The sequence below is a fragment of the Pinus tabuliformis genome, chromosome 4_1, assembly GCF_031772625.1.
Source record: "Pinus tabuliformis cultivar Carrire ecotype Pingquan chromosome 4_1, CPIR1, whole genome shotgun sequence".
Classification (NCBI taxonomy): domain Eukaryota; kingdom Viridiplantae; phylum Streptophyta; class Pinopsida; order Pinales; family Pinaceae; genus Pinus; species Pinus tabuliformis.
This window is the reverse complement of record NC_142303.1, coordinates 639,158,840-639,183,880: the sequence shown is the minus strand read 5'-3', so window position 1 is coordinate 639,183,880 and position 25,041 is coordinate 639,158,840. Positions and strand designations below refer to the sequence as shown.

At 40.8% G+C, this 25,041-nt stretch overlaps 1 protein-coding gene across 4 annotated transcripts in view; it reads left to right on the top strand.

Moving 5' to 3' along the window:
- Positions 1-1,236: 1,236 nt before the first annotated feature.
- LOC149177672 (alpha/beta-Hydrolases superfamily protein) overlaps positions 1,237-25,041 on the top strand; it is a 112,155-nt gene continuing 88,350 nt past the window's right edge. For 2 of the 4 annotated variants that reach the window (XM_089420181.1, XM_089420183.1), the window contains exon 1: positions 1,237-1,862. In XM_089420181.1, the coding sequence (XP_089276307.1) occupies positions 1,350-1,862 (513 nt within the window). In that variant the 5' untranslated portion in view covers positions 1,237-1,349. The remainder of the gene's footprint in view (positions 1,863-25,041) is intronic. The other 2 variants (XM_089420182.1, XM_089420180.1) reach the window with 1 other exon arrangement.

The following is a 25,041-nucleotide window of genomic DNA, read 5'->3' as shown; positions in this document are numbered from 1 at the left end:
AAGCAATCATTCTATCCAAGCATCAATAACATCATAAGCAATCATTTCATCCAGCCTTGCTAAAATAACTTATGTACGTTTGCAACTTTAAGTTTGATATTCAAAAACTGTGGGGAATGGAGACATATATTAAAGAAGATGGTCTCAAGATGGCATAAAAAAAATTCATTTTGTTAAAACTTTAGGTTTCTTTATCGGTGAATTCCTAATGCTTGAAAACTAAATATTTTGTAAGGATCTCCTCTTTTTGCTAAGGAGCTGGTCACACAGTACTCAGAGGACCTCTTATTTTCACAAAATGAACTAGCATATGGAAATAAGGTGCGCCATAGAAATAGAGTTTAAGATCTCTATTTATTCCATGAATCAAATGGATTCCTATACTAGAAGGGTTCTTACAGGCCTTGGAATCTCGAGTTTCGTATGGAATAAATTCAGCAAAACTTCGGGAATAAATTTGGGTTTCTAAAGGGTCCTGTCTCTATATTTTTTGCGTGAGGGGGCATAATATGCATATTATTGTGTGCATTCCCCACAGTCGAATATTCAAACGTGACCAAGACAAAAAGCTTACAAAACTTACAAACAACGCAAACAACAAAGAATGATGCAACTTACTATTGCACTTCAGTGAGGGTGATGCTGACCTTCATTCATTTGGTTACAGGGGAGACGGGTTGCAGCTGCTCCGAAATTGGACTCTGTCTCAGGGTGCAGGGGATTTTAGAAATGAACAGGCGACTTGAGAACATGGGTTTCATAACAAAGAACACAGGAAGCTGAAGTAGACTCGTCCATTAATTTGGATGGGGGGTGGTAGGAAAAAAGTCCTATCAAATGGAGCCTACGAACGATAATCGAGATAGAGACGTTGAAGGGTCGCTGAGACATAGATGGAGAAGGTGGGTAGACGAAGACAAAGAGGGACGAGGCTCACGACAAGTCGACAGAGTCGGTCGAAATAGTCTCATCGACAACAAATCGACACTAAACCCAAAAAATAAATCGTTGCCTTATTAAGCTACTCCCAAATAAATCATTTAAAAAAATATTTTGAATAATAATAATTATTCAATCATAAATAATAAATTATTATTAATGATAAATGTCCTCACTCCCATTTAACAAGTACTTGTTAACCACTTTTGCCATCTTAACCAAAAACAAAGAAAGTAAAAAACAAATATTCAGCCATACAAATTTAACCATACAGATAATTCTTAGATATAGAGTGTAAATGCGTTAACATGCTTTCGAAACATCAGACCGTTAAGAAAAAATGAAATGCCCTCCATATCCTATCCTCGAGAATCCCTGGTTCTGAAGTGATCAAGTGTGAGGGAAATCCAATGAAGGCCATTATTTCAACCTCACTGGCTGCCTTAGCGATTGGTTTTAGATCAACTCATGCTGACGCGCACTTACACACAAGCCTTCAGCCTCAACAAACCCTCTATATATTTTCAAACAACACACAGAGTCGTTGGACAGGATTTCGTAGGAGTACTTGGACAGGCTTTCGTAGGAGTACTTCATGGTATAAACCCCATGAAAATTTACAGAGACACGCATTACCTAAATCCATCAGGGCTCTCTCTGAGGCACAACCAACTGCTTTAAGAGTACCCTTTGAGCTGAATGATGGGCAGTCACGTCTGTTTCATACTCTGCCATCAGGGATGAAAATGGAGGTCATTATACAGAAAGCTGTGAAGAATGGCTCAAATGAAAATCAGAGGGGAAGAAGTCCCATTGTCTTTGTTCATGGGAGCTTTCATGCTGCTTGGTGTTGGGCTGTACATTGGCTGCCATTCTTTGCTGGTGCGGGTCATGATTGCTACGCTGTTAGTCTTCTAGGTCAGGTAAGTCATTGTTATTTGGTATTTGCATCTATAATGGAGGAACTGGGATTGGGTATACCCACGCTTTATTAAAGTTCTGTAGGCATTTCTGATATAATTGCTTTAGAATCTGAATTTATGTTTAGAAACTACAAAACTCAATACTTAGTCTAAAAGGGCAAATGGGTTTTGGTCTGTAATGAGTAGTAGGTCAGGAGAGTCCAACCTGTGGTTATGCATTGAAGCCTTATGAGGTTTGTTCTCTTGCATGCCCAACATGTTGCAAGATGCCAAGATGGATGCAGAAGGGGAAATTAGTGGATGCCATGATTTAGAGCTCACCGTCTAAATTGGTTATTAGTTTTTGATCAAGACAGGCCAATTCTCACATTTCTCCATCTGCACGCCTGCAACTTTAAGCAGTTAGAAGTGATGTCGGTGTGTCCGGAGAAATTCACAAAACATAGACAATGAAATTAACTTTCCTGAAATTGAGAATGGAAAATTTGCAGAATATGGAATTCACTCAAGACTCTGAACAGCTTCGGAGAAATTGATCTAGAATTATTGGATGATGTGGAACTCCTGCTCGATTTGTGTTGCTGGAAGAAGGAGCGGGTATGACATCTATTATATTTGCGGGGTGTCCTTCCTGCTTAACAATTCAGCGGTCAATAGGCATCAAAATCGAGTAATCTATTCCTGGGTAGGTTATGACGTTTACAGTGTTGCCGTGGGCCCAATGAGTCATCTCGATGACCATTTTGGTCCCTTGTGTTTTCTGGGAGTAAAGATAGGCTAGCGATGCCACCGAGAGCACAGCTGAACTGTTTTGTTAACCATATTGGTCATGAATGGTGTTGGTGGCCGCTTTGGTCACTTGAAATGCCACTTGAAATAATGAGTTGTATTCACAGTCTGGCTAGCCACTGGAGCCGCTGACTGCAAAATCATCTATGTTGGTTTTTGGCCGCCATGGGGACAGTTGAACTATTTTGGTAATGTTGTTTTTCTATTTTGTTGCAAGATGGAAATGGGCACATTTTAGTGTCGAGTCTCGAGAGACGTGAATTACATTCTTCCGACATGGGCACAAAATCAAATGCCCATGTTGTGTGGGAGTTACATAACCACGTACTGGTGACGTGTACAACAGGACAACAAACAACTGAAAATAACGTACACTTTAATATCGTTCAACATTATGATGCCTCATAATTAAGTTCTCCATGCATGTTCACAAATAATGTACAGAGTCTTTTATGTGCACAAAAAGATGACTTCGCAGTATAAAGTCCATGGAAATGCAAAGAAATATGCACCCTCTAAATTAATCTGAACAGTAGAGGCAAGATTCCTTTCTAAATTACAACCAACTACTTCGAGACTATCTTCTAAGCTGAATGATTGGGAATCACGTGCTCTTCATGGAAATCAACGTGTTGTTGCGCAGGGCAGAAGAATGGATTAATGAAGCCCTGCGTTACCGGATCCATGGGCTGTTGATGCTGGATCTGCATTTCAGATATGGATACGGATACAGCTCCACCAAGTTTTGCATAAGATCCACGACGTAAATGGATCTTTCAAACCTGGGAATGTATCTCATGCTATTGAAATAGATCTTGTGTCAACTAGCCCTCACATGCCGGATCCCAAGCAAATAACGTTAGAGTTTTTTGGGTTTTTTTTTTAAGTATATTTGCCACCTATTTGAAACCATAAAAAGCAAATACTCTATTTAGATTTTTAGTTAGATTACTTATTAGTAATATATAGAATGTATAGTCATGTAGGTAAGTTATTAATCAGTTATAGGCTGCGTTGCCGCAAAATCTAAGTGACAACAAGGCTATCATTAGACTAAGTGACAACAATGGGGTGACGGCCCACTGTCACCAAGGCCAAAACCCCCTACTCTTTATGGATTTTCACCAATGGGAGGAGCATCGGTATGTATATAAGTCAGCTAATAGGTATTCTAAGCTTAAAGGTGTAAGGTGACAAAGAGGCCTCCAAAGGAAAGACACAATTTAGGCACAAGGCTCCCAGAGGAGGCAATTCATTTTCCTTGAGGAGGACAAATTAGAGCAACACAAGACCTAGGATTTGATTGATAGGTTGAGAGTTGGGATGACCAAGGTTTAGCTGCAAAGAAAGGATTCCCCACAATTTGTTCTAACAAGGTTAAGGCATATGAAACCCTCAAGAAGCCCCCAAGTTGAAGCTAAAACCAAACTAGGGTTTTCTCCTAGGGCAAACAACTAGGGCAACAAAACTTATGAATGAAAATGGAATGAATGCCCACCAGAAGGCGATGATTTTGTGGCAACCACTCAACCCTCGATGTTTAGATTTTCCAAGGTCAAAAATTCCTCCTCGTCAATTTGCAATAAGCCCTAGTTCGCCACTTGGCATTAAGAGGGCCAAATTAGGCAAGAGAGAGAGAGTAAAATTTATGGATAAAACTGACTTGATCACCAACAAATGGATGGGCAGTGCCTAATCCTTGGGTGGATGTGTTAAATTTCCATGAAACTTTGTGACTACTTAAATGAATAACTGAGAATTGAAATCTAGTTAATTTTCACCAAGATATAGAGTCTTTTAACAACTTATAAGCAACGAAATATAAACACAGAGATAAAAACACATGCACAAATTGACACACTTATATTTCTCAAGAAACCCAACAGGGAAAACCTACTTCCTTGATGTGGTATTTTATTGATTGTTCTTGAGCAATTGGATCTATTACAAAGCAATATGTCTCTCTTGCGAAAGCATCCCGCTTCTCACATAACTCTTAGCTTATACAATTAATCTTCGATGCCTTGATCACTACTTGTTAAATTTTGATAACAATGGTATGTTCTATGCTTAGCACAATTTACTTCAATGTTCCTTAGCAACCCAATAAAATTTTCCAATTTCAATAGCAATCACAATAATCACATTGATAGTAAAAGCAGATAGAACATGAAACAAAATGCATAAGACAAGCCAAGACAAGAGAACACCAGATTTGGCGGATGCTAGGGAAAAAACCCAATGTGGGGAAAACCCTTTTATCAATTCTTCTTATTATTCTATCAAAAGTTCAGCAGAGAGAGAGAGTAAAGAAGTCAAATTGGCTTGCCCAATTCAAAGTCAAAACAACCCTGTAAATTTCTGCAATCAACTGCAGTCAAACTTCAGCCCTAACCAGAAAGTCAACGCTGGTCAAATCAACAATAAATCATCCTCTAAGCAACTCGGTCTTCCATAGTCAAACTCGGCCCTGATCAGGAGGTCAAAGTCAGCGCAAAACAACTCGATCAAACTCGGTCAAAGGAGATAGAAATTTCGCTGTAATTTTCTGCGGTCAAAGTGCCATCAACCTTGAAGTAAGTGCTGGTCAAACTGCCCAGATTGCCTTGATTTTTGTGCCCAAAAATACAACCTAAGGAGACAGAAAAATTCCTCCAAAAATCACAGTGAAAGCTGGTCAACAACCCTTGGTCAACACTGGTCAAACTTGGTCTGCTGTTTGCAATTTCGGTTTTGCAATTTAGCCCAGAAAAACTCGTCCTTCTTGCCACACGTGTGAGAGAGAGAGAAGCCGCCCAATGTTGTACAAACCAATGAGAGAAGGAGAGAGAATGAGTGAGTGATGAATGTGCCAAATGAGGAGGGGGGACATTTGTATTTATACAAATCGATGAGGATGAAGAGTCATGTCTATTGAGCTCCATGAGCCTACAAGATGATGAAGCCGACCTGATCAGATTGTACATGAGTTGGGCATAAATTCAAGATCATACTTCTACTTGTCCGAATGAGATGATCTTTATATCAATATTGGTCCACTCGAAAAGAGGAATCTAATGTAATCATCATATCCATCAAATGGTGATCCGTAAACTGCTGTGGATATTCCACTAGATAGTTCGTCACAACAGATCTAATATATTATATTAAAAATCTGATATTCTACACTATTACTGTTTTATTAAACTTTAAGATCTGTAGATTTTACTGTAATTAGTGCATGCATGCGAATATAAATTATGCAAAAAAGTAGAGCACAACTAAGGTGAGGCCGCTTCGCTCTCTTTCTCTGTCTGGAAATATGGCTACAGGTACAAATAAGTAATGCCTGTGGCCCGTGGGCTGCTACAGTGCACAAATACTCCCTGTGTGCTCTACCTCCTATCTCTCCTGGCTATCTTTGCTCAGCTATGAAACAAAATGCTCTCGAAAGAATGGAATGCCTCTTCCTCCTAGTGGCCCGGTTATAACACAGCCCGATAGCCTACTAGTGGTTAAGTTTGACTACATCAACTCTTAACTAGAGTTACAAAATAGACTCTTCTAGAGTCTTTTACATCATAAACACATGGCTAGCCCCTTTTCCATGAATAATGGGGGCTGACGCGACATCCTCCCGAACTATAGGAGTGAAAACCGGAAGGTCAACTTTTGAGTGGCATAACTTTTGCATACATACTCCAATTGACGCAATTCTTGCGTCGTTGGAAAGCTGTGTGTGTCTAGAATAACATGAAAATGTGCGCCGGTAAGGGGCAAACTTTTACCCCCCAAAAATTGTTTGAAGCCTCAAAATGCTCCCGGAAGGTTTCATACCCCATTTTGCCAAACTGGGTCCCGCTAGTAAAAACGGTCCCATGAGCTGATTCCTCCACTTTTTCCACTCCAAATGCATCGAGATGGGTAACAAATAATATAATGATCCAATCCAGATCAAATGCGTTGTGCTAAGGTGGAATTTGGCCCTAGTTGCCAATTTTAACACTCCCTCTCAACTAGGGGGAATTCCACCTGTCAATCCATTTGTCGTCATCGATCATCATGCCATCCTGTCATCATGTATCATCTCTGTCATCTCATCTCTACTCTGCTGAACCATGAAGTAATAATGAAGAATCGATTGAGAGTGAGTCACAAGACCTTACCACTCTCCGCTGACAAAAGTCAATCCAGAGGTAGACCCTCAAATGATCCTAGATCAAGTTGTTAAACACCATGCATCCTAGACATAGGGAGTACGACAATACACGATGTGTCCATCGGTAGTGCTATGGTCCCTATCCACGTTTCCCAACTCATTGGCTAAATGAGAGGTACTTCCCATGAGTCCCGAACTACGTGGGTATGATGTATGTTGGGGCATCAGCAGGAGAAGGTGAACCACTCATCCTATGCATATGTCAATCGTAGGGGAAGGTGAACCACTCACCCTACACACACGTCAGCATGGGGTATCATAGGTGAAGGTGTACCACTCACCCTGTACACAACGCACCAATAGGAGAAGGTGAACCACGCACCCTATGGTCGCTCATAGCTCCAAGAAGTACCCTAATCCCCTAGGAGCTCCCAAAGCTCAGTGTCTAACTCAAGCGGGATCCTCATGGGAGGGTCTTTCCACGACTCTAAGTCTCTCTCGGAAGGTTAAGAATTTGACCTTCCCCAAAGGCTTTGTGAGGATATCTGTGACTTGCTCATAAGTCCTGATGTGTTGGAGCCTTATTGCTCCACACTATACCATATCCCAGATAAAGTGGTACTTGATATCAATGTGCTTGGAGTGGTCGTGGAACACGGGATTTTGAGAGTCAAATCCTACTCTGGTTGTCGCAGAAGATCACGGTGGTATCCAACACGTGCTAAAATAGATGACTGAAGAGCTTCCTCAACCAAACAACTTCACAACAGACCATACTAGCTGCAATGTATTCGGCCTCGACGGTGCTTAGAGCAACTGATTTTGCTCCCTGCTCATCCAAGAAATTGAGGCATACCCTAATGAGAAGCAACATCTAGACGCGCTCTTATGATCCACCACACTGCCAGCTCAGTCAGCGTCTGTATATCCATGCAGCCTTAAATTCCCGGCAGTGTATCTCAGTCCATAATAGATTGTGCCCTGGAGATATTTGAAGAGATTCTTAGCAACAATCCATTGTATGTGATGAGACTTAACCATAAATTGACTCAATGTATTCATAACGAAGCATATGTCCGGACGGGAGTTTAGCAAGAACATCAGAGCCCCCACAAGTTGTCGATACTCAGAAGGGTTTGCCAATTCGGGCCCAACAACACTTCCACATAGCTTCTTGAAGTTGAGTTCCATCGGAGTAGACACAAACTTGCAATCCACCATCCCACATCTCTTGAGCAGCTTCACAATGTATTTTCCTCGAGAAAGGAAAATATTACCTAGCTTTTGCCAGACCTCCAGGGCTAGGAAGTAGTGCATCAGACTTAGGTCCTTCATCTCGAACTCGAAAGCCAACTCCCTTTTGCATTGATAAATGAGAGGGTTTGCACCTGTCAGAAAGAGATCATCTACATTAAGGACGAAAATGAGAGGCATGTCATTTTCAACCTTGAAATATAGGTTAGGATCAGCTTCGCTCCTTGTAAATCCCAACTTCATAAGATAGCTATCAATCCTCTCATACCAAGCCTTGGGGGCTTGCTTCAACCCATAGAGGGCTTTCTTCAACCTGCACACACGTGTCCTTCGATCTTGTACTTCGAACCCCTCAAGTTGTTCCAAGTAGACCCCCCTCTTAAGCGAGCCATGCAATACAATAGTCTTAACATCCATTTGGTGTAGGCTCCATCCTTGAGAGGCAGCAAGAGCAATAATTGAACAGATAGTGGTATATCGGGCAACTGGTGCAAATATCTCATCATAGTCCACTCCTTCCTTTTGAGAGAAGCCTCGAGCAACGAACCTGGCCTTGTATTTTTCCGCACTCCCATCAACTCCATGTTTGATTTTGTAAAGCCATTTAGAAGTGACCACAAACTTGTCCTTGGGTTTAGGAAACACATCCCAAACATCATTTTTCATGATAGATTCGTACTCCTCATTCATCGCAATCTTCCATAGTTGGTGTTTCATGGCTTCCTCGAACGTACATGGCTTAGATTGAACAATAGTACTCATAGCAGCAAGGTACCCTTGATACCTTTTTGGCTTCTTACTTTCACGAAATGTCCCTCTTGGATCAATATGCTTTTCGGCATCTTCGAGAGTGTCTTTGAGCCACAAAGGTCTTTTTCTTGAGGTAGAGGGATCACCAGGAGGTGGATCAATGGGATCCATCAAGCCTTCATCATTAGGCGTAGACTCATTGGACGAAGGTTCATCTTGCTTTCTTGTAGTGTCATCATTCTCTTTTCCTGGAATGGGGATATCTTTGGCTTTCCCAAGAGCAGTTTCTTCATCGAATGTAACATCATGGCTTACTTTCACATCTCGTTGACTAGGTACATAGATTTTATATGCCTTTGAATTTTCAGTGTAGCCCACAGATGTTCCTTTCTTCCCACATGCTCCCAACTTGTTTCTCTTTTCTTTAGGCACATGAAAATACACGGGACAACCAAATATTCTAAAATAAGAAACATCAGGTTTCTTATCAGTGAAAACTTCTTGGGGTGTCTTGAAATTTAATGTTTGATGTGGACACCTATTTTGAACATATACGACAGTATTGGCAACTTTGTTGAAGAAAGTGTAACTAGGTTAGGTCTTCATAAATGTACTTTTGATATTTGTATTTATTCAAGAAAAGAAATATTATTTGTGTTATATTTATCAATGAGTTTCTTGCTCATTGAAGTAGGTGAAGCACTATTTAAGTGCTTCTAGGAAGTCAAAGAGTCAATGCATTTATTGAAGACCCTTAAGGGCATGTTACACTATGTATAAACTTGTATAAGATTCAAAGGAAATATCTCCAAGGAAAGTCAAGTCCTCTCCATGCAACGACATCCTCCTAGCAACAAAAATGATGAAGAAACACCAAGTCGGCCTACAGTCAACAAGTCCGCCTAAAGGAGGGATAATCTTCTATATATAGAGGCTGCCCACTCCCTCATAACGACCAATACTCACCTTTGAAATCAGCGAGCAAGAGAAGTCAAGGAAAAGTGAAGAAGGATGAAGTTTAAGGGGTCTCCAAGTGCAGCGAAGAAAGAAGGAAGAAAAGCGAAGTTTTGGGACTGTTTCTAGGGCAAAGTACAGTCACACGTGCAAGAAAAAGGAGGGCAGTCTGCGGTTATATCAACAGCAAAATCACAGTCATATATTCATCTTGGTTTGGGCTTGAAACTTAGGCCTACAAGGCCTCCCACTAGAGCGAAGAAGAGACTCTCTCATACGAAGGAGAAAGGAACCAAATACACTACTAAACCTCCCACACGTGCGAGAATTTAGGGCTGCAGAATTGTCATATCAAGTTTGTACCTACACATTGAAGAAGGAGCTCAGTTGGTCAAGAAGAAGGAAGAAATCATCATTAGTGAAGGGCTTCACTAGAGACCAAGGATAAGTGTCTCTTCTAGGGAAAGTACAACAAGGACTACCAAAAATTGTAAGAAGAACAAAGTGCCGGAAGAAGGAGGAGTAAGTGCTGGGGAACAAAGTGCAGGAAGGAGGAAGGACTTGACTTGTGCTTGGAGGATTTTCTAGTCAAGGGTCTAGGGTTTGGTATTGATCAATAAAAAGCTTCAATAATAGAAATTTACGAAAGGGTTTTCCTCTCTATGAGAAGGAGGTTTTGGCCCTAGCAGAGAGCCAATATCATGTGTTCTTGTTTCTTATGTTTTGGTAGCAATTTGATGAAGTAAACACACACACTAATAATAAGAAGAAGATCAAGCTAAGATAAATTGGAAAAGTGCTTCACAAATTGTTATCAAGTTTAGAAGAATCCTATTATACATAACTTCCCTTGATTCTTCAACAAACTTATCCCCATAAGAACTTCAGTAGACCTAGATCATGAAGCATGGCATTGGTGGCTTCCATGATCGTTCGATTCTTCCTTTCAGCAACTCCATTTTGCTCAGAAGTGTATGCAATGGTTGTCTCCCTCTTAATGCCAGCCTCTTAGATAGGTCAGAATGGACCAGTTGAAGAATATCAGAAGTTTGACTTTCACTTGAAGGGAATGGTCCCATTGTAAGTTTCCTAGCTGCACAACCCTAACAAACACCTTCATGATTCGTGTTGAAATTGGACATACCTATGACCATCTTCCTTACCCCAGGTCCAGGCTTTGTAATGAAGGTGGGCAAATCTCCGATGCCATAATTCAGATTGAAGAGAAGTGTCACAAGACATGGCTCCCAAAGGATTTCCTCCAACTTGATAAAGACCATCAACCCTAAATCCAAGTGCAAATGCATCTTCAGGGTTTCTTTGACAAAGACGTACCTTTCCATCAATGAATGCTACCTTGAAGCCTTTATCTTCCATCGCAGAAATAGATACCAGGTTCTTCTTCAAATCAAGGACATACAATACTTCTTGTAAATGATTTGTTTGACCTTGATTCAAGTGAAGAGTGACAGTACCTATTCCCTTCACGCGATAGGTGGCATTATCTCCAAGTATGATTTCCAAGTTAGTCTTCTTTTCAACCAAATTTGAGAGGGCCTCTTTGTACCCAAGGAAGTTCCTTGAGGCTCCACTGTCAATCAACCAATGATCCAGTGTATCCAGAGGAGAGGTAGTAGATAAAGCGGAAATAAGATAAAATTCATTTTGTTTTTCTACAACATTACTTTCCTCATACTTGAAATTTCTTGATCTTTTGGGAGGTCGACCATTTCCATATCGCGTAGCGGGAGCATTCATCTTTCCTTTATTGTTGAACTTGTTGTTCCTTTGATTGCCATTGCCTTTGTAATTGTTGTGGTCATCATCCCTTGGAGTATCCTTCTTGTGAGGACACTCTCTAGCATAGTGGCCAAACCTGTTGCAATTGTAGCATCATACTTTTCTTCCTTCTTTGAATCCCGGCTTAAATCCTTGACCTTATTTCCTTGGACTAGTGTTACTTGGGAGTGGGAGCGAAAGCGGGGAGCGAAAACGGGAGTGGGAGCGACATTTTCAGAAGCTCCTGGTTTGCTAGTGAATCCCAAAGTGATTTTATATATATATATATATGTATATATATATATATATATATATATATATTTATTTATTTATTTATTTTTTATTTTTTATATTTTGATACATATATGACAACAAAAACATGTAGAATGATGAATTAGATATAAAAAACATAAAAAAAACATAAAAAAACATAGATTGATCATTGAACCATATCACATCCATCATTTAGAAGTTATAATCTTCATCAACCACGTCCACAAGTTAGTAACATACATATTACAAGTGCAACATATTGAGTCTCATGAATCATGATTCATCAAATTCAATCTTAAAGTTTCAACTTCAAGCTTTCAAAATTGAAAATTCAATATATAACAATTATCATCATTGATCACCAAAGTTGTACTTGTAAGCTAAGTTTAACCATTACAAGAAATAATATCTAAGTTTCTAACTGTTAACATGAAATGAAATGTTATAAAATGAATTATGAAATGAAATGAAACAACTTTAGTCTTTCACGAAGCATCATATTCATAATTCACAATCATTACCAATGAGTTATAATTGCCAAATTCAAACTTCAAACTTTCATTGTCACTGTCATATATTGTTTACAAAAAATATCATTATGATATGAAAGAGGCAAGAGTCAAGAGTCAAGGACTCAAGACTCAACAGTTATGAAAACTAATAGAAACTAGAAAAGACAAGTAAACTCTAAATCTATTATCTACTATTTGCATGTGGCCCTTGCCATGAGAGTCTACTGTATGAGCAGGTTGTGGTGGTATTCTAGGAGTCTCCCGCACAGACCGACAACTAGAACTAGAAGGCACATGCCCTCCACATGAGGGTGTAGATGGAGGTGGCGACAGCAAAGGAACAAGACTTGGAACTCGAGCACTGCTACTGGATGGTGGAGGTGGCATGGCTGCTGCAGCTGCTTCATCTTCATCCCTTATAAGTTCCTTTTCCAGTTCTTCAAGATGTATAGTGCCATCCTCCAAATTGTCATCCTTTGGGTGGTTGTCCCAAATTTTATATGTTGGATCCTCATAAGCCCGATCACAGTAATGACTCAACAACTTCAAGTTGTAGTGCACATAAACCAAGCTTTCTGCCCGGTTTTCATTGAGTCTGTTTCTTTTCACATTATGTATGACGTTGTAGGTGCTCCAACATCTCTCTGCAGAAGAAGTATTTACAACCTGTGATAGAACTTTTTTTGCCAATTTTGGCATAATTCCCTGGCCACCATATGATTCCCACCATGTGAGAGCATCAAATCTGTCTCTCTTCCATTGCATGGAAGGTACCAAACATACCGGTGCCACTGAAGTATCTGCCTATTTCAAGGGGCACACTAGCACATTCCTCCTTGTCAGGTATCAACTTTTCTAATGCATCCAAATATCCTCTAGTTACCTCTTCATCTAAATGGGGTTTGGTCCTAACCCCACCCCCTGGTGCAGGTTGGCCCAACCAAGATGTAGAGTAGTATTTTGGCATAAGGATATACGCCAAGCAATGGAGTGGAAGATTAAGTTTATTCCACCATACACACACACAATCGTGAATCAGTTTGTACAAGTCGGGATCATTGTTATGAACAATATCTTTTATTTGCCCCAACATGGTATCCATCTGCTCATACACCTCGCCAATCACTGGTTTATCTGTATCTGCAAACCGAATCATGTGATAAATGGGCTTGGTGAAATCCAATACTTGCCTCACACTTGCCCAAAACATACCATCAAGAGCGGCCTCCTCCACTAGTTCAAAACCTCGCCTGTCAGCTGCATTTGTAGCCCTTTCCTTTAATACCTGCTAGTGTGGACTTGATACCATACTAGCCAATGACTCTCTTACCTTCAAAAGGCGCCTGAAGGTGAGGTACCAAATCTAGTCCTCGCAATCTTCAACAACTCCAATCTTGAGTGATTGCGGAAAAGGCCATGGGTATTGCTATGATTTGTAATAAATTTTATCATTTGTTTGCCTTTCTTGTACAAATCACCAATCCATTTGTATTGTTCATTTTTGTTCTTAACAACATCATGCATCAAAAGGTTCAATGTGTGAACCAAACACCCAGACCAAAATATGTTGGGGTATTTATCCTCAATAATTTCTCCCTCTGACTTACAATTAGGAGCATTATCAGTGATGACTTGGATGACATTGAATGGCCCAATACGGTCAATTGTTTCAAGTAATGCTTTTGCAATGTTGATGCCGGTCTTGAACTTCTCTGAGTAATCATATGCATTTAGAAAGATGGCATCACTAACGGACACAACAAGAACACTTATCAATGGCTTGCTTTTTACATTTGTCCATCCATCAGATACAATGGACACCCCATGGTCAATCCAAGAACTTGTCATTCTATTCAAAGAATGTGATATTTTTGCTTTTTCATGATCAAGTCCAACGGTTCTTGCCTTATCATACCCAGGGCTCTTGTATCCTTTAGGGGCATCATTTATGGCAGAAACCATTTCGTGCCAATAAGGTGAGCAAAGAACATTGAATGGTATCCCACATGCATAGAGAAACCTGTAAACTTTTGAATCCACATCATTCCTACACCCTTCATCAAGGAAATTTGATATGGTTCTACGCCTTAAAGCTGATGACCCTATGCCTCCATAACCACTGCCTTGGGAGGATGCTGAAGGAGTTCTTTGTGCTTGTGATTGTGAGCTTGGTTCAAAGAAACCCCTTGATTTTTTAAATTTGTATTGGGCTTCCACCTCTTCCCTTATGTATTTGGCTCTATCTGCTGTTGACACAACTGCACAAGTTTTGATTCCTATTTGTTTATCTCCATCCCATGGCCTTTTCCCGCAGAGGTGTTTTCTGGCACGGGTGTATGAACCTATGTAATTATTGTTGCAATGGGGGCAATGAAATTTAGTGGTTCCACCCCCTTTCCTTGCTTCAGGCCTGCTAACATATTTCCACAATGGGGTTTGGTCTTGTTTAGTTTTTTCAGCTGTTGAATCATGTTCACCCTCCTCCACCTCCTCCTCACTGGGGTTTTCATCAAAATCACTTTGTCCCCCTTCTTCATCCCCTTCTTCATTTTGAACCCTCATTTTCCTACTCTCCAGCACCATAATAACCCGAAAAGGAACCAAAAAGAAGAAAATGCCAAGAAATATAACCATGATGTTTGAAATTTGTAGTTTTGAATCTGCAAAATTTAATAAAATGGAATGGGAATGGGAATGGCCCAATGGGAAACCGAAATAGAGAAAATTTTATTTATTTATTTAGAAATTAGGAGTAAATTAATAAACATTAAAAAAAATGCTAGCCTACCTCAAATGCGCCCAAGACTCCTTGCTCCTTGGCACCTTGCTCTCAGTCTCACTCAAGTCACAATGAATTATAAAAGCCCTCCCTCCCTCATTATATAAAAAAAAAATTAGATTTTTTGGCCACGTTTTTGTTTTGTTTTTGTTTTTGCTTTTTGTTTTTTGTTTTTATTCCTTTAAACCTCTTTGTTATTGGGTTTTACCACCTGATTCGCTCTCGGCCTCCGCGCGCGTCGCTCCGGGAGCGAAATTTAAAGCCTGGGAGCGATCGGGGAGCAATCGCTCCTAGACTGCTCCCGGAGTGACGCTCCTGAAGTTGCTCCTTGTTTTGGCAGGGAGCGCAATTTTTTCTTCTGGGAGCGTGCTCCCGACCCGCTCCGCCCGGAGCACGGATTGGGAGCGGGTTCGGGGAGGGGGGCACTCCCCCGCAACACTATCTTGGACCAACATTGTTCTTCCTCTTAGCACGAGTGGAGAAAGCAAGAGGATCATTTCCATTTGAGGGCTTATCTCTCTCCATCATCCTTGTTTCTTCTTGAGTGCATCTAGCCAATAATTCATCAAAACCAAGAATCTTGTCATTGTTGAGGATGATGGTGTTAAACACATCCCATGCTCTTGTAAGACCTCCAAGTGTAATGAGAGTGAGCTCCCGGTCACCAACAACTTTTCCAATAGATAGAAAATCATTCTTGATTTCAATAATCCTCATGAAGTAGGATTGGATAGACTCTCCTCTATCCATCTTGATGTGCTTCAACTTGTTCTTGAGAAAGAGGATTTGATTTGCATTGTTTACTTTGAACATCCCAACCAGTTTATAATACATCTCCTTAGATGTTTCCAAATCAGAAATATAGGTAACCAAATGCTTTTGAATGGAGTCTACGATAATTTTCTTAGATTTGACCTCACCTTTCTTGTACTTTGTCTTTATAGCAGCAGGGGCATTTGAAGGAGGCTTCATCTCTCTTCCCTTTACATAGTCCATAACATCATTCTCATCCAAAGTCAAATCCAAAGTCATCTTCCATGCATGATAGTCGGATTTGTCTTTGAGCTTATCCTCAGATTTGAAGTATGATGTAGTCATCATTGAAGCTAAACCAATATTCTTGTCTAACAACTTTTCTTTAGTGATTTCTTTTCTCACTCTTGCTTGGGCTTTGTCTTCACCTGGGCCCTGATACCATGTTAAATTTTGACAACAATGGTATGTTCTGTGCTTAGCACAATTTACTTCAATGTTCCTTAGCAACCTAACAACAATTTCCAATTTCAATAGTAATCACAATGATCACATTTATAGTAAAAGCAGATAGAACATGAAACAAAATGTAGAAGACAAACCAAGACAAGAGAACACCAGATTTGGCGGATGCCAGGGAAAAACCCCAATGTGGGGAAAACCCTTTGATCAATTCTTCTTATTATTATATCAAAAGTTCAGCAGAGAGAGAGTACAAAAGTCAAATTGACTTGCCCAATTCAAAGTCAAAACAACCCTGTAAATTTTTGCAGTCAACTGCAGTCAAACTTCAGCCCTAACCAAAAAGTCAACACTGGTCAAATCAACAATAGATCATCCTCTAAACAGCTCGGTCTTCCATAGTCAAACTCAGTCTGATCAGGAGGTCAAAGTCAGTCCAAAACAACTCGGTCAAAGGAGAGAGAAAACCTGCTTTAATTTTCTGCGGTCAAAGTGCAGTCAACCCTGGAGTTAGCGCTAGGCAAACTGCCCAGATTGCCTCGATTTCTGTAGCTGGATATGTGGCCTAAAGAGAAAAAAAATTCCTCCAAAAATTGCAATCAAAGCTGGTCAACAACCCTTGGTCAACGCTGGTCAAACTTGGTCTGCTGTCCGAAATTTCAGTTCTGCAATTCAACCTAGAAAAGCTCATCCTTCTTGCCACACGTGTGAGAGAGAGAAGCTGCCCAATGTTGTATGAACCAATGAGAGAATGAGAGAGTGATGAATGTGCCAAATGAGGAGGAGGGACACTTGTATATATACAAGTCAATGAGGGTGAAGAGTCATGTCTATTGGGCTCCATGAGCCTACATGATGATGATGCTGACCTGAACAAATTGTACATGAGTGGGCATAAATTCAAGATCATACTTATGCGTGTCCAAATGAGATGATCTTTATATCAATTTTGGTCCTCTTGAAATGAGGAATCTAATGCAATCATCATCTCCATCAAATGAGCTGTCCCAAGGTGGAATTTGGCCCTAATTGCCAATTTTAACACTACTTGATCTCGGTTCCTGCACACAATTCTTCCTCTGCTGCCTCCTTGACTTGCTTTGCAAACCCTATTGACTTGCTTCAATTTTGCTCCTCCTTCCTTGACACTTGGCCTCTTTATTCCTTGCGCTAATCTCGTATTTCCTAGTGCATTCTAGGCCCTATTTCTCAGCGCACTTGAGCTCTTGTTTTTTAGGACCCCAGCTCCACACAACCAATCCTCCAAAATCCTAGTGCACTTGTGCTCCTATTATTTAGGAAACAGTTCCCGCGTTGCACATTCAAGGCTCTCTCACACTAACTCATGAGCTTTGTCTTGTCACAACCCTTCATGCACAAAACAATTATCTTTTACTTGTGCCTTTGTCTTCTCTTTTATAGATTCAATCCATGTTAAATTAGGCTAGTTCAAATTTAGAACTTGAGTTGTGATAGCAAGTTAACTGAGAGTGTTACTGACTCTCCTTCCAATCATCATTGGAGTTGTTAACTTGTGCTCTCTATAATCAATATTGGAGATCTAACTCACTCTTTCTTCAATCAAGACTTAAGACTAACTTGTTCTAACTAAATTGTTAACGACCACCTCGTTCTGTAGTCAAATTGATGAAGACTCCACTTAACTGAAGCTTCAACTCTACGCATGCTAACTTGATGATTATTCTAGTAAAACTGGAAATAACTCATCCTAATTGCAGTCTAACTCATGAGGACAACTCGAGGTCTTCACTGGCTAAAGCACAAGCCATAAGACCTTGCTAGCTACATTTTCAACAGGATGGAGTCTATGGATGTTTAAAGTCAGCTAATCCTTGCAAAGGAGTAAGGATATTTTGATGCGATGGCATCAAAACCCTAACTATTATCTTTGTGAGGGATCAAAGGCACTTGGGAGAGCTACAACATGAGTTCCCAAGGGGAAAATCATTCATATGTTCTATAATGAGTAAGGCATGCGATAATGATATCTAGCTTTTATACAATTGATTTTCAACAATTTAGGGCAAAATAGAAAATCCCTAGATTACCAATATATTCCATACATTAGGCATAAAGCAAAAAATAAAAAATTATCAAGTACAAGGTTCACTTGCATGGATAATCCATTGTTAATCCAATATAACTTCTCCAAAGACATAGAAGTAGCTCCAATACAGAATTCGTTCCATAGATTACATCTCTCCCACAAGTAAAAAGAGCTGAAATTCTCCCAAGAGAGGCTGAAATCTCTAAATGATGATGATTCTAAACAAAATGATCGTCTCTATTTATATGAGGAACAATGTCTAGTTAGCCTAAAATCCCCTAGGAAAACAAATAAGATCATGATGATGCATTGGGTTACAACCCAACCCACTATAGCTTAGACATAAAACAAAAGTTTTTTTCACATGTGTGAGCCATAAGGCCTAGAAAGGTTGACGTCATCCATGCGTAGGGCTCCATGTGGTATGCGTCAAGGCTTTTGAGTGTCAAGTAGGGTGTAGAAGCCTCCAAAAATCATCCTTTGAGGTTGAACCTCAGATCTCTGTCAATATCCCTCTGTGGACTCCAAAACCTAGTTTGCGGCATAAAACGTGGTCTCCTGGGTTTCCAATTGCTCAAATGTCCAAATTTTTGCTCCAATGTTGAGGGCTTTCTAGGTACTACTAGCCCTCCCAAGTCTTTGAAGGTGAGACCATCCTCATTTGGGCTTTGGATTAACTGCCATCTCTTAGAGAGTGCTAAGGTCGTCCTGGGGGCATGCTGGTCCAGGTGCATCATCCCGAAGAATCATCAAATGTAGTACAAAGTGGCAAAACATCTTGGGTGCAGGAGGTGTCCAGGGGTAGGTGTGATGTGCTGCTACTGCTCAGAGACCCAAGGCTCTGAACGCTTCCCCTGTGGATGCCGATATACTTCTTTGGAGCTGGGTACTTGTTGGTAAGGTGCCTAGGTCATGGGTCGCTGAACCACCTGACAATCACAACATAAAGTCTAGTGAAAACAACTAGTCATTAGGGAAAATAATCATTTTTGCATTTAAGTGAACCAAACTTCAATGTAAAGGGCTATTTAATACTTCAAATAAGGCATCCCTTCTAAATTGGGGCGTTGAACTCGCAGTGATGTTTCCTCCCTAGGTAGGGGTGGCTAAAGGACAACCCTATTAGGTGCTTCCAACCCCCGAGGGGAAGTAACATTTATTCAATCCACCGTTCAATCAATAGGTGTTAGTGAATAATGATGGTACGAGGGGAGAAGATTTCATGGCCAAGTGCCATGGTCAAAGGGACCAACATGATGGGTATCCACATCCTGAGTGTATAGATGCGAGGAGGGAGCAATCATGGATGCATGAGTTACCAAATCGACCTTTGTATTTTCACCCTCTTGTGCGCCTTTTACTTTTGCTCGATTTTTCTTGGTGTTACTGCTTGTAGCTCAAAGGGTTAAAGCTTGCTTTGTATGATGTATAACAATTATATTGCCTCTTAATGATGAGGCAACTCATTAATCATTGGGGTTGGGACATACAAAGGTTCCTTTTATGACGTATAGGAGCAGCGTGTGCTTAGGAACCGGGTGATGGCCATAATGAGTGAGGTAGAACTCATGTTAGGCTTTTGTCCACGTGCTAATGTGCATGTCCTGACCATCTTTTGCATTTTGATATTCTTTGTTTTTATTTTGCTTATGGCCATTGAATGTTTTTTCCTTTTCTTTTAGTTGCATCAACCTCCTAGGGCAAAGTTTCGAGCCCTACCTAGGTATGTGGATGTATGGGCGTTGTTACCACTCTATCTAGCAGGGGTCCTAGCAGGGGTACCTGAGGGACAACTACCAGACCAAATGACAACAATGAGACAAAGACTCACTGTCACCTTAGTCAGTGTTCCATGCTCTTTACAGATTTTCACCGATGGGAGGAGTCCCTGTATAAAGGAAATCACTTGAAAAATAGGATCGATGGCAATGTATGATGTGATTTCCAAGGCCCATTCAAAGGAGAGACTCAAATAATGGCTCTTTGCTTCAAAAGAAGATAATGGCTCTCCAAAAAAGGCTTATGAGGAGAGCTAGACTTAGGAAGAAAGGTTATCCAATTACAAGGGATACTCCTAGACCTAAGGCTTCCTAAGGAGACAAGACCTCTCTAAGGGCTTTGTAAGATGATTACCATATAAGGGTTTAACACCAATAGAGAGACTGAGGGGAAAATCCAAGCAAGGCCTAGGGCTTGCAATGATTGCAAGAGGATGATCCTCGATGTGATTACTAGGTCAAGCAAGGATTAGAAAGGTCACAAAAATGATTAACTTCCTTTGAGTTTTTAAGAGCAAATGACCTCTAGAATGCCACTAACCAAAGAAATTTAAGGGTGGAATCAGTCTTGGAGCTAGGGCTTGAGATTTCTCTCAAACTAGCCACAGGAATTGCCTCAAATTAGGAGGGCTAATAGAGGACACGATTGCACAGTATCCTACCAATTTGCTCTCAAAAGAACCCTCCTAAAGCAATTAGCACTAGCCCCTAGTTGACCTTCTAGGGTTAGGGGAGACTTTTGTAAAGGATTAAAGAAAAAGGTTTTAGGTTGATAACCTAGGATTAAGAATAATGCCTTATTGAGAAATGGAATCAATATTTCCTTTGATGAAAGAACTTCGCTCCATCAAGGAGGCCTATGCAGCTTTCGCTAACCCTAAAGAGGTAACAACTTGGCTACAATAGATATTTATACTTCGTTTGGCAAAAGATTAATGGAGATTCAAGGATGAAATATGCATAACGAACCTCTAGGAACATTCATTCACATTATCTAATGAGCAATGCATGCAATACTTCAATAATCCCAGTGTTTTCATGAATTCACATTAAATTAGGGCACATACAAGATCTTGACAAGATATTCCATACATTAGACATGTAGCAATGTAAAGATATAACATCAAACAACACTTACAAGATAATGCAAGTATATCCATCCATCAAATTTGCAAATAGAAGCTCCAAGATAAGATAGCAAAAATCCCACACATCAAAATGCCTCAAAAACTACTAATTTTGTCCATCAATTGCAAGTCCGAATTCTTTTACAAAAGAAATCCCAATCCAAAATGATGATGAGTTAAAAAATGAGGCTCTCCTTTATTTATACGAGCCTTTAGAAGTTCGATTTAGCCTAATTAGATTATTTAAGCCCCTATTAATATTCTAATGTGCAAAATAACAATAACTTTGGTGACAAGCCCACCAAATAGCTCAATAAGTGATGAAAAAGCTATACAATACTAGCTGAAATGATAGAATAATAGCCAAGAGGGCCGTTGGAAGGCCAAAATAAGTCCTCTAAGTTCCATGATGAAGATGAGGGCTCCCAAAGTGATGATCAAGGGGGCGGCCCCTTGATTTCCAAGCAAAACATCCTGTAGTGCTCCCAAGTGGTTGTGGGCACAATCAATGGTTTCATGGGTCTCCAGTGGCTCAATATCATGTCAATGCTCCATCAGTGTGTGCTAGAAGATGACACAAGCCCTCCCACGTCTCTTTGGATGAGACAAAACCCCATATGGCCTTGGATCAACTGCCAAGTGCCTGGTGCAAATGTGTGGTTGGCTGGGAAACGTGGTCCAAGTGCATCATCATCTCTATAAGGCTAGATACGAACAAGCAATGCGTGATGCTGAAGAAGCCCGCGGTGGGGAAATCAATGCTTTGTTGTGGTGAAGGCCGATGGCTTTCAACGCTCACCCTACAAGCGCATTATGACACTCTCTTGTATAGGGAGACTGAGTCCAAATGGAGACCCACCTGCAATCCTCTATAACATCCAATACGTCTCCTCACCTTCCAGCACAACAATCCATTAATGCAATTGAGTAAATAAGCTTGCTAACCAGGGACAAAGGTGGACACTTCGTAGTAGCATGCCCTTCCAAATGGGTTTTAGAATGTACAAGTGTTACCAAGCTCGACAAGAGAGGTTAATAAAGGACCTTATTAGGTGGTTTCAACCTCTAAGAGAGTAACAGGTCCATGGTACATCCATCAAATGTCGTGTGTCATGTGAAATGATGGTGGAATGAAGTGGGGTTACTGGGAAGGCTCCAAGCCACATGCCATGGTACAAGGGAAGCTACAATGAGGGAAGCCCACACATTGGGTGTATGGATGTAGGAGGGAGCAATCGTGGTACATGATTTACCTCGATCTTTGTTTTTCCACCCTGTTTCATATGCCTTTTGCCTTTTATTGATTTTTCTTCCTTTCAACTGCTCGGGGCTCAGGGGGATGAGAGCATGATGTGTATGATAAAGCAATGATTACCCCATTAACGTTGGGCAGTTCATTGCCCACCAGGGGTTGGGACAATCATGGGTTCTTTAATGATGCAAGGGGCACTCATAAGGGCCCCTAGGAACCAGGGTGATGGCCATAGAGATAGGGGGTAGAGCTCATGTTTGGATTTTGCCCACGGGCTAAATTTTAATGTCATAACCATATTTTGCATTTTGTGGTACATTTCCTGTTGTAAGTGGCAAAATTATACTTTTAACTTTTTTTTTTAGCTGCATCAACCTCCGGGGCATTGTTCCAAGCCCGACCCAAAGTGTGGACAAAGGGAAGTGGAGGCTAACACCTTGTGGACTTAGATGGGAAAAGTGTGAAAAAGGGTTGTAATGAGTGGAGGGGAGTGAGATATATGGTGTCGGAAAGCGGGACCATGCAATCAAAATTAGGGTTCCCCATGTAGTGCCACTCCTAAAGTTAGTAGCCAATAGAGGAGATCCCACGAGACTAGGATACAAGATTAACCACGAAGTTGGGACAAGGGAAAAAGAGTAAAATCCAAGCCCATTCTTTCTGCCAAATCCCCCCACTAATCCATGTCCAAATGTGTCCAAGGAAATCTAGCATAAACACCCAATTACGTAATGAAAAGCCATAACTTCGGGGTTGGAAGGCTCACCTTCAAACATACGATCATAACAGATGAGTGAGGACACACAATCGCTGGCTCAAGTGGCGGAGAATGGTGGTACAATGAACTATCAGGTGGCTGCAAGGGGTTGCTGAATACTAGTTGAAGACAAATCTAGGATGAAAATTCTCCTATAGGGGTCACCCATTGTTGGTGGGTAATAGGCACTAAATCCGAGAGAACCAATGGTCAGTTGAACTCGAAGAATGGAGGTGGAACACAAGCTTGTAATGCAAGGCAAAAAGTGGTAAGTATGGAATAGGGATAGATGGGACATGCTATCTCAATCAAGGCTTCCCGAGTAGTGCCTCTCCTATATCCATTGGGCCATTAGGGGAGGTCCCACTAGACTAGGTTCGAAGGTTAACCCCCCATTTAAGGTGACAGAACAAGATCATGGTCAAAACCCCTCGGTCTTCCAGGTCACCCCATAATCCATATCAAAAGCCCAAATATAACCAAGCGTAAGCACTGGATTGTAAAAGTAATAAAGCACCTTTTGATCGAAAGCCCACCTTTGTCCATGTGCTCTTGCTGGATGGGTGAGGAGATATATCACTGATGTTGGTGGCGGGGATAAAATGGCACATCGTCCTCAGCCAGTGGTGGCTGTTAGTTTTTGTAGCATCAGATGTGTTCTAGCCACAAAATTTGGTGGAGAGGCTAGAATACATGAGATCTCCAAAGCCCAAAAATTGTTTCTGGAAATTCCACCTAGTGAAGACTTAATTAGATTTTCAACCTATTTTTTAATGTTTCCTAAGTCTAAACTTAGGAAAACTAGTTAAGTAATCATAATTAATTAAGTCAAGGTGAGAATTCTCTAGAAATTCACATGAATCGACTCCAATATGATCCTGCTCCAACCCTTAACTGCTCGGGCTACTGGTTGGCTGGTTGGATGTACAGAATGGGAGAAATTTTTTCTCCTATGGGGTCACTCACTTTTGGTGGGTAACATCTAGCTCCAACTGGGACATGAGCTCACCGTAGAGTTCATGATGTTAATTTTTGATGGAGTTATGGTAGCATCAGACATGGGTTCTAGTCTCAGATGATGCTAAGAGGCTAAGGAACAATAGGTCTCCAAAACCCAGAAATGGTTTTGCGAGATAAGCTTGGGAAACACCTTAATTAAATAAATTTGACATAATTAAAAGATTTCCCAAGTCTAACTTAGGAAAAGTGGTAAATTAAAGTTAATTAATTAAGGATGTTCAAGATCGCTCTAGAGACTTCTATTGATGAAGTCTAATTGATCTTAGTTGTCCATAGAGATTAAATCGTGCCCATTGAGACTCCAACGAGAGATTAGAAGAGCAGGTTGAAGGGCTTGGAGATAACATCGGTATGATCAAGTTGTGAGAGGTAGATCGAGTTTCCCAGTTTGCAGTCTTTAGTAAGGGCGCAGTTCGAGCTAGGTAAAGGGCATCAGAGAGAGGGAGCAACAAAGATTTGGGAGAAGAGATCTCGCTTAATTTTCCAGTGTCAGAGTGGTAGGAAAAGGGAGGCTGAATTCATTTGTAGAGGAGGCCGTACAAGCAATGTGAATAGCTAGAAACCCTAGTGCGAGTTGTCGGAAGAGCTACAGATTAGTCGCTGAAGGCTGGATCTATTTTCGGAAGGCAGAGCGAGTGGTTTTTAGTGACAGAGGGAGGTAGGATGGATCTGTTAGAGCCAGTTTCCAAGAATGCGAATGGATTTAGAGCCACTAGTGCACATTCTGGGAAGAG